General features: G+C 43.6%; 1 protein-coding gene across 1 annotated transcript; it reads right to left on the minus strand.

Moving 5' to 3' along the window:
• Positions 1–5,218: 5,218 nt before the first annotated feature.
• Positions 5,219–6,166, minus strand: LOC311599697 (olfactory receptor 2A12-like; the record flags this gene model as incomplete). Its single annotated transcript, XM_084785700.1, has 1 exon — positions 5,219–6,166. One exon carries the CDS (start codon positions 6,164–6,166, stop codon positions 5,219–5,221), a length of 948 nt encoding a protein of 315 aa, XP_084641826.1.
• Between the last annotated feature and the right edge of the window lie 4,578 nt (positions 6,167–10,744).

Below are 10,744 nucleotides of genomic sequence, written 5' to 3' on the forward strand. Positions count from 1 at the left end.
CTCTACCCAAACAAGTGAAAGACCTGTATGACAAAAATGCCAAGTCTTTGAAGAAAGAAACTGAAGAAGACATCAGATGGAAAAATCTCCCATAACCATGGATAAATAGAATAACACAGTCAAAATGGCCATCTTACCAAAAGCAGTCTGCAGGTTCAACACAATCCCCATTAACATTCCAATACATTTTTAGATAGTGTTTCTCTGTGCAGCCTTAGATGTCATGGACTTGCTTTGTAGACCAGGATGTCTTTGAATTCACAAAGGTCTGCCTCTGCCTCCCCAAGTGCTGGTACTACAAGATTGTGCCATAACACCTAGCTTCCAACACAATTTTTTACAGATCTTGAAAAGATAATACTCAATTTCATATGGAAAAAAACTAAGGATAGCTAAAGCAACCTTGGACAAGAAAAGAACTTCCAGAGGTATCACCATCCACATAGCATTGCATAAAACAGACATGTTGACCAGTGGAATTTAGTTGAAAACTCAGATATGAATCTACACATTTATGGACACTTGATAAAGAAGCCACAAATATACATTGGAAAAAAGAAAGCATCTTCAAAAATTGGTGCTATTCTAACTGGATGTCCCCATGTACAAGAATTAATAGCTATCACCCTGCACATATCTGAAGTCCAAATGGATCAAAGACCTCAACATAAAACCAGATCCACTACATCTAATAGAAGAGAAAGTGGGGAATAGCCTTGAATGCATTGGCACAGGAGACAACTTCCTGAACAGAACACCAAACAGCTCAGAAACTAAGAATAGAAATCAGTAAATGGAATCTCATGGAACTGAAAAGCTTCTTTAAGAGAAAGAACACTGTCCAAAGGACAGAATGATAGCCTACAGATAGAAAAAGATTTTGACCAAATCCATACCCAATAGAGGGCTGATATCCTAATATCTAAAGAACACAAATAACTCTAAATAAAGAATACTCAAAAGAGGAATCTCTAATAGCAGAGAAACACTTAAAGAAATATTCACAATCCTTAATCATCAGGAAAATGCAAATCAAAATAGACTCTGAAACTCCATCTTACACCCATGTTGTGGCTAAGATGAAAAACTCAAGTGACAGTTCATGATGGCCAAGATGTGGAGCAAAAGGAACACTCTTCTATGGCTGGTGAGAGGGTAGACTTGTACAATCACTTTGGAAGACAATCTGGCAATTTCTCACATAATTGGGAATAGTTCTACCTCAAGACGCAGCTATACCAATCCTGTGCATATTCCCAAAAAATATTTCACCATACAACAAGGACATTTGCTAAACTATGTTCATAGCAGCTTTATTTGTAATAGCCAGAATCTGGAAATGACCTACATGTCCCTCAACCAAAGAATGCATAAAGAGAATGTAGTGCATTTACACAGTTAGGTATTACTCAGCCACTTAAAAAATAATAGCATGGTGAAATTCACAGGCAAATTGATGGAACTAGAAAAGATCATCCTGAATGAAGTAACCCAAACCAAGAGAGACAAACATGGTATGTACTCACTTATAAGTGGATATTAGTGATAAAGCACAATGAAAACCATGTTACAATCTACAGACCCAACGAAACTAATTACAAGGCGGGTCCAGGAGGGGACACTTCAATATCATGGAGAAGGAGAAATAGATTTGTCATGAGGGGGTAGAAGGAAGGGACTCTGTGGGACAGGTGTGGCATGTGAACAAGAAGGATGAAGTTGGGGAAGACAGGGAGAGCGTACTGGGAGACACAACTGCATTTAGGGAGAAACCGGGGAGGAGATAGAAATGTAGGACAATGGAAACTCCCAGGATTCTATGATGGTGGTTCCTAGCAATAAGGAATATGAAGCCTGAACTGGCCCTCTCTCCCAACCAGGCAAGAACTCCAGTGGAGGTACTGGACACCAACCCAACCACAAAAACTTAGACCCACAATTTGCTCAGCCTACAAGATAGGCAGGGGCAAAAGACGGAGCAGAATATGAGGGAAGGGCCAACCAAGAATGACCCAGCTTGAGACCCATGCCCTGAGAGGGAGCCCACCCCTGGGACTAGTAATGATATTCTGCTATACTTGCTGACAGGAAGCTGGCATAACTGTCATCAGAGAGGCTTCACCCAACAACTGATGGAAACATATGTAGAATTCCACATTCAAACATGAAGTGGAGCTTGGGAAATCCTTTGGAAGAGGGGAGGGAAAGATTGAGGGAACCAGAAGGATCAAGGATACCACAAGAAAACATACAGAATCAATTAATCAGGGCTTCTACGGGCTCATAAAGACAGAGCAGCCAACCAGAGAGCAGGCATGGGACAGACTTGGCTCCCTGCACATATGTAACAGTCCTGCACCTGGGTGTTCCTGTTGGACTCTTAAAGTGGGAGCAGGGCATGTCTCTGACTACATTGCCTGACTTTGAATCCCTTTCCCCTAACTGGACTGCCATGTTTAGCCTCAGTAGATGAAGATGCTCCTAGTCTCAAGGCAACTTGATATTGCAAAGTTGGCAGATATCCATGGGAGGCCTCCAATTTTCTGAAGATAAGGGGTCAATGGAGGGAGAGGAAGGGGAAAGAGTGACTGGGAGGAGAAGATGCAGGAAAAGCAGAAATAGGGATGTAAAAATAAATTTAAAAATGGTGGCTGAAATGTAGCTCTTCACAGCTGAGGCTGTGGTGGAAAAGAACTGTTATCTTAAAGGACTGGCCACTGATCTTTTGACAATACTGAATAGGTTCAATGGCAACACAAGTTGCACTTGGGCGTATTTTTTTTACTATTCTTTCTCATTTCCTTCTTTTTGAGGGAGAGCAAAAGTTTTGGGAGAGCAGACTGGGAGAGCTGTGAAGCAAGTGTGAGTGGCATGCTTTGTGTGAAATTTTCAATAGGGCCTGTCCTTGGTCTGCCATGAGGCAAGGAGAGCAGCACCATCTGCAACATGGAGCCTCTACTGCTGCAGCCCATGCTGCTTGTCCTGCTGCAACACGGAGAATGCTGTTCAAGACGGAGAATGGCTCCTTTTCTGGATTGGACCATAGGAGACCATATTGGTACTACAGCCAGATGACATGCATGGTGGTTCAACTTGTTGTCCCATCCTGGGGTCCTTCCTATGGTCCATGTGGTTGCAAATGGTGTGCACTGAAGTCAAGGACCATCTAGGTGACTGTATTCCATGCAGCCACCAGAAACCCTGTGAATGCTCGTGGTCCATGCTGTCTCCAGAAACCATGTGAAAGTTGATGCCCGGGGCTGATTCTGGATGCTATGGGTAAGAAAGCTTCTTCTGCAATGCTATCAGTGATGACTGCAGATCCACAGTTGAGAATGAGAGACACTGAAGGCCTCTGTGATGACCTCCCCACCCTACCCACCACCAAGGAAAAAGAAATAGTCTAGACAAGAATCAGTTAAAAAGAGTCCTTACAATTTGTGGTAGGGTGCTGAAGTGTAGCTCTTCACAGTTGATAGCTTCTTGAAGGGTGTTGGGCTGAGGTATAACTAAATTATCTTCTAGGCATGGTCCTCTGGGAGTTTACCAGTGTTCCAGTAAGTATCTTGGCAACACAATTGGATTGGTGTGTAGATTATTTTTTCATTTCTTTATTTTTTTCTTTTCTTCTTTTTATTGGTTTGGGAGGGCATAAGAGTTGGGGAGTGAGCCTTAGAAGGTGGGGAAGTGAGCATGACTGGAGTGCATTGGAGTGTAAATATTTCAAATAATTATTTAAAATATTCAGTTGGAAAAATTAAAATAAAAACCTAAAGGAAACTTGAAAAACAAAATACAGGAGTAATTATTCATGACATGGGATCAAGAAATAATTTCTTAGATCTACAACAAAATAACAAGAGAAGAAAGCGCTTGGAGAGGAGTGCTGGAGTACGCCTTTAATCCCATTAAAAAGGCTTGGAATCTTTGAGCTGTGTCTACATAGTGAGTTCTAAGGACAGACAGCCTGAATCTGTCTCAAAACAAAAGAAAAATTTAAAAAGAGTATTTCTAGTGGACGTAAGCATGTTTTTATTTTGATCCCAAGTATAGGGTGTGAAACAGACTTGTGTAAGGATGTGAAGTGTTTTTCCACTAAAAACAGACTTGTGAGAGAACAAGTGATGTTTGTCTACTAGAAGAGAAACCGCTTTCGCAGGGACATAGTCTTTGCCAACTGATACACTTACTACAGACTCTGAGAGGAGTCTGAAACAAGAGGTGGGGCCTTTTGTTCTTAGATGCTCATCACTCTACTTCAAGATGCTCCAGGAGAGAACTGTACCACTAAATGCTTTGAGGTTCTGGGTTCCAGCTGCTGCTCTGGGTTCCAGCTGTTGATCTGGGCCCCAGTGGCTACTGATGCACTCACTTTTGTTGTTGTTTAAAGGGTCTGTTAGAATCTCCTGACTACACCAGTAGAATTATTCCAAGGAACTGAGTCTAAAAAGGCCTACTTCTCCTGATTCCATTAGCTTCTTATGGCTCCCGTCTATGGTAGGTGAGTTGGAAGGGAGGTATAAGCATTAAAGAACTCAAAATAAAGTAGGTTTGAAACAGCCCAAAGCCTTCAAGCATGAATTGGATTTTGCCAACACAAATATTTTTGAAAAATCAGAGAAAACAATCAAAGACGCAAAGATTTCCCTAGATGTTGTGCCACAAGCCTGTAATCCCAGAATTGGGGAAGTGGAGGCAGGGAGATGAAAAATTCAAGATTGTCATAAGGAATGTGGAAAATTCCAGGCTAGTCTAAGATATGTGAGACTCCTCAAAATAAAAATATATAAGTAAACAACAATAATAAGTATTAACAATGAATGAAGGGCACCTACTGTGGGCATATTCGTGTGGAAAGAGAAGCAGGACACCGTAGAGAAGCTGAGTCCTTGTGAGTGTGCCCACTGCTCCTGGACGTGTTGGCTATAAGGCTCCTCCTTCAATGAGGTGAGAACAATAAATGACACTACAAACCTATACTACAAACATGAGCAACAAATGTACCATTTCATTTATGGCCCCTGAAGATTTGTGAGGTGTTTAAATTATACCTTAGTGTAGGCTGTCAATCAACACAGCCACTTTGGCTTCATGATGTTTTGTCCCAATTACTAAGTACTAAATTGGTTTAAATACACAAGTCAGTTTCACACAATAAAGACACTGTCCTCTTCTTAGATAGGGACTGCTCTAACTCCAGCCTCCCCAGGATCCTGGTTCACCGCTCCACCCTACCATGTCCCATCACCTTGAGAAACGCCCTCTTGATGTCTTTGTTCCTCAGACTGTAGACCACAGGGTTGAGCAAGGCTGTGAAGACATTGTAAAAGAGTGAGATCTGCTTGTCCCGCTCAGGGGAGTAGCTGGAGTTGGGCCTCATGTAGATATAAGTGGCTGGAGCATAGAAGAATGTGACCACAGTCAGGTGGGAGGCACAGGTAGAGAACGCCTTGCAGCGGGCCTGGGTGGACTTGATCTTGAGAATTGCCATGGCGATATGAATGTAGGAAGCCACAATGAGGGAAATTGGAGTAACAACCACAAAAACACTCAAGACCAGGTCCACCATCTCAATGACGTGGGTATCCATGCAAGCCAGGCTACGCACTGAAGGACCTTCACAGAAGTAGTGGTCGACCCTGTTGGGCCCACAATATGGCAGGCTCATGGTGAAGAAAGTATGCAACAAAGATGAAAAGAAACCACAGACCCAAGTCCCAGTTGCCAACTGTATGCACAGTCCCCAGTTGAGGATGACAGTATAACGCAGAGGGTAGCAAATGGCCACATATCGGTCATAAGCCATGACCACAAAGAAGATGCATTCAGTTATACCTAGGGCACCAAACACATACATTTGCATCCAGCAGCCAGCAAAGGAAATGGTCTGAGAGTGAGCAAGAAGATGCACCAACATTTGGGGCATGGTGGTGGTCACATACCTCATATCCAGCAGGGAGAGGATACAGAGGAAGAAGTACATGGGAGTGTGCAGCTGTGTGTCCAGGCAGACCAGCATGATGATGAGCCCGTTGCCCAGGACTGAGCTCAGGTAGATGGGAAGGAACACAATGAAGAGGATGCTGTTGGTCGTGGGGTCACTGGAGAAGCCAAGCAGGATGAACTCGGAAACCCAGCTTTGGTTCTGCGCTGGGATCATCCACATGGTGGAGGCTGTAAGAGGATCATCTACGTGTCACCTGACAGGTGCCAGCTATAGGATCAGAAAGGGAAGATACAGGCTGAATAGATGGCTCAAGGTTAAGAGCACTGACTTGTTCCAGGGTACCAGACAGCATAAAATTGTCTGTAACTCCATTGTCGTGGGATCTGACTCACTCCTCTCATCAGCACAAGACAGATACACATGGAACACAAGCATGTATGTAGGCCAAAACCCATACACATAAAATAAAAAATAATACTCCTTATATAAGAAAAGCGAGGACTGGGATGTGGGTTCTGAGCAGTATTCAGTTGTGTGCACTCTTCTCAGGTTACTGAACCTCCCAATGCATCAGTCTCCATATCTCTCAAATAAAGGCTGATTACTCTGACCTCTATGGAAGATGATAAGTATCTGTTTTTTTTCTTTTTTTTCTCCTTTATTAATTTATTCTTGTTACATCTCAATGGTTATCCCATCCCTTGTATTCTCTCATTCTTCCCTCCCTCCCATTGACCATGTCCCCTGGAGGGGGAGACCTGGTGGCACTCAGAGGAAGGACAGCAGGTTACCAAGAAGAGACTTGATACCCTATGAACATATACAGGAGGAGGTAATCCCCCTCAGGAACAGTCATAGGGGAGGGGAATAAGGGGATGATGAGTATCTGAAGTCTTGTACATAACTCCTGGAAACACTACATATCACGGGACAGGTCAGATGCTCTCTCATACTCTCATTCCAGCTCTAGGCAGACAAAGACAGGGATCCCACAACAAGAGGGCTCTAGCTGCACTAGCTGAAGTGATGAGCACTAGGGTCAACGAGAGACCCTGCCTCATGAAGAAGATGCAATAAGATGACCACACAGGCACAGAGAGAAAGAGAGGAGGGGGGGAGACAGAGAGAGACGGACAAACAGACAAACAGACAGAGAGAGACAGACAGAGACAGAGAAAAAGAGACAGAGAGGCGTGCAGACCACTCACATGTACAAAAAGAGAGTAAACAGATAAAGAGAACAGAACAAACCAATTACAAAGGGCAGGGCACAGACCGTGAAATGAACAATGATAGAAGTACATTGTGCACTGCACTGGGACACTGTCTCCCAGTAAATGCTGATGGATCATGTGGATATGTGAGCGGGAAAATTCTTTTTTCTTTATTCCTGCCTCCCTCCGCACACAAGACATCAATTGCAGGTATGCCATAAATTCAAGTGGTAAATCTAAAGCAACCAAATGTTTAGAAGCAAACCTTATGAACATCTTTGTCATTTTCAGGTAAGCAAAGATGTACTTAAAGGAGCCCAGAAACATACTTTCCATAGAGAACAAACAGAATACTAAGCTAGACTATATGGAAAAAAGAGAAGTACTCTTTCATGCAAAGACTTAGAAAAACATCAGCTTAAAAACAGATGCTGCAAAAGAACAGTAAACAAGGCTGGAGAGATGGCTCAGAGGTTAAGAGCACTGACTGGTGTTCCAGAGGTGGTGAGTTCAATTCCTGGCAACCACATGGTGGCTCACAAGCATCTATAACATGATATGATGCCTTCTTATGGCCTGCAGGGGATACAAGCAGGCAAGGGACTATATAAATAATTAATAAAATAAAATAAAAATTTAAATGTAGAATACTGCACAACGTTTCAATGCATTTCACAAAAGCAGCAGCCTAAGTAAGCACTGATGAGGTTAAGAGGCTCCAAGCCATTACTCACCTGGAATTTGCACAAGAACACCACAAAGCCAATGGCCACCCACTGATTTTCAATTCACATCACCACACACCTCTCAGCAAGGCTAAAATACAAATACATCAAAAGGGAGAGAAAATTGAAATAATCCATTTACTGTGTGCTTGGCTGTCTTCCCTAGTGTTAAGCACATTGAATCCATTGCCTAGCAATACGAATATGAACTATAATTCTGAAAAAAAAATATAAAAACATAGACACAAACAAAAGAAGTTTCCAAACACTACTCGAAATAGTTTGAACTGGGGTGACACTCATACTCTAGACAGGAAGACCATGGTTAAGGGAGGAGTTGATTTTGATGGGAGTAGGAATATGAAGGGGACTTCCAGCCATGCTCAGTGTTCTCTTTCCCTGTCCCCACCCCTCTCCTGACCAGTCTCCTGCACATTACCCTCACAGCCATTCTTTCTTGCTCATCACCTCTCCTGGCATTTCAGAGTCTCCGTGCAACCTTTGCCTCTAAACTTTTCTCCTTCCTGGTCTGGTTTAGTTTGGTTCTTGACAAGGTTTCTCTGTGTAATCCTGGATGTCTTTGAACTCATTCAACTGACCAAGCAGACCTGGAATTCAGAGATCCACCTGCCTCAGCCTTAGAGTGCTAGGGTTAAAGGTGTGCACCGCCATTACATAGATTTTTAAATTTAAATTATTTAGATAAAATATGCTTTGATTATGTTATTTTCCTTCCTCTAACTTCATATACTTTCTCCTCCTCCCACTCTCGTTTTTAAGATAAAACAAAACAAGAAAAATGAAAAATACAAACTAAAAGAAATAAAATGGAAACAAAACCTTACAAAACCAACACCCACATGGAGACAGCTTGTGCTGCCCAGCTACTCCGGGGCATGTGGCCTGACTGAACATGCTCAGTGATGTTTCATAAGAGAAAACTGACCTTCCCTTTGCTAATAGGTATCAGTTGAAAATAGGTTCTTGTTTGTGGGTGGGACATTTGTCTATTTGTCTTCTCAGGGTGGTTATTTGTCTGTCTCAACAGTCTCTTCCTGGAACTGCTGCAGTGGTTTCTCAAATTTTCACACTGGTCTTATCTGGCCCTTGTTAAAAGCCTTTTAAGAGCTCCCCACATCATCATTTCAGGCAGAGTCTCAGGTCATTCCTAACCAGCCTGCTTGTGAAGACCAAGCCTCATAGCAAAGCCGTCTTCCCCATCTCCCCCGTCTCCAGGAACAAATCTCTGGTACAGTGCACACCTCTGCCTCTCTCACACCATAAGGCATTTGCCTAGCTTCATGGACATCTCCATGTCTCTCACACCTTAAGGCCCTTGGCTAAATTCTTGCACATCTCCATCTCTCTCGCACCTTAAGGCACTTGCCTAGCTTACCCTCATGAGACTAACACCTGCAGTGTTGGGCACCCTGCGACTCAGCAGGACTCAGCCCAGCCAGGAGGCCTTCCCTGTTGTGCTACCACCTCCTGCCTCTAACCCAGGCAGGATACAACCTACATTACTTGCTTATTGGCAGTTTAAAATCTGAAGACTGCTAGGGGATCTGATGACAATTTTGACACCAAACAACTTGGTCAAACTCCTCTTTTCTTTCCTGTTAGCTGAATCTAAACAGAACTCAGAAAGAATTCTCTATGATAGAGTATGGCTGTACTGGTGATTTCCTGACCTTTACAATACTAAAAACAAGTAACATTTATCGAGTAATTTGTCTATTCCTGCTATTGCTCACATAGCTTTAACTTAACATCACAACATTCACTGAAGAAAATGCTATTACCTGTGTGGTAAGGCCTGAAGACATAGTTTGTTCCATATTACAGCTAGAAGTGGGAGTTCAGGTGGCCTCAGTGCCTGGCTCTCAGTCCCAATCTGCTCTGGCTCACAGGCTCTCACATGGGAGATGAAGACTTTAGAGTCTGCACAGTGTCCATCCAGTTGAGCTCACTGAGATGCAGCATGGACCAGAGCTCCTAGGACAGAGCTGATGGCCACACACAGACTAGCTCTCCTGAGGAGACTTCCTTCATATCTGAGTGTGAGAGGACCCAGGATAGGCTGAAGGAGAAGGGTCCCATGAAAGAGGATTTGAGGTGTGCTTTCCATGGCGCAGATAAAGAAGCAAGAGTTATGGGATGTTTGAGTTGTATGCACCAGGGAGTTGAAGATGGATGGCTTTGCTACTTCTTATCTGCTGTCCACCAGATGCTTGGAACCCACCCACAAACCACACTCCAGTGAACATCTCACCACTGATAGATCCAAGGAATCTGTCAGAGAGTGGGTGTCTCTTCATCTTAGGGGGCAGCCTCATGAAGCAGTTGAGTCAAACAAGTTGGGGTTCTGGACAGTCCAGTCTCCAGAAACATTCCAAGGAGCTGTAGAGTCTGAGATGCTGAGTCTCCAGCTTCCTCTGCAAGGGGTGGGCAGCCCTGCCTCCTGAAGATGCTGCGTATAAAGTCCTCCTTAACACAGGCGAGCTCAGACATCCTTACCTCTTCCCTGAGGCACCCACTGCTGCAGGTTTATGACACCACTCCTCTCTAAGCCTCCCCAGGAGAGCTGGGAAAGGGCCATTTCTGTGCCCAGTAGGGATGCTAGGATGATTTCTTGGATACTGTCAACAAGACTCTATAAATGAGACCCTTGGGGACATAGCACAGGGAAAACCCCTTAGGTGGGGGAGTAGTGACATGTTGCCATTTCTAGACTAATTGGAGAATAATAGCAGTTCAGAGAAGAGGAGGTGAGGCCTGACAATCTGATACACAGGTCAGGGACTTAAGCTCTCACTGTGATTCCTCATTTACTGTCCAAACCCTGAGTGATGACTTGC

This window comes from Acomys minous, assembly GCF_964271855.1.
Source record: "Acomys minous genome assembly, chromosome: 6".
Taxonomy (NCBI): domain Eukaryota; kingdom Metazoa; phylum Chordata; class Mammalia; order Rodentia; family Muridae; genus Acomys; species Acomys minous.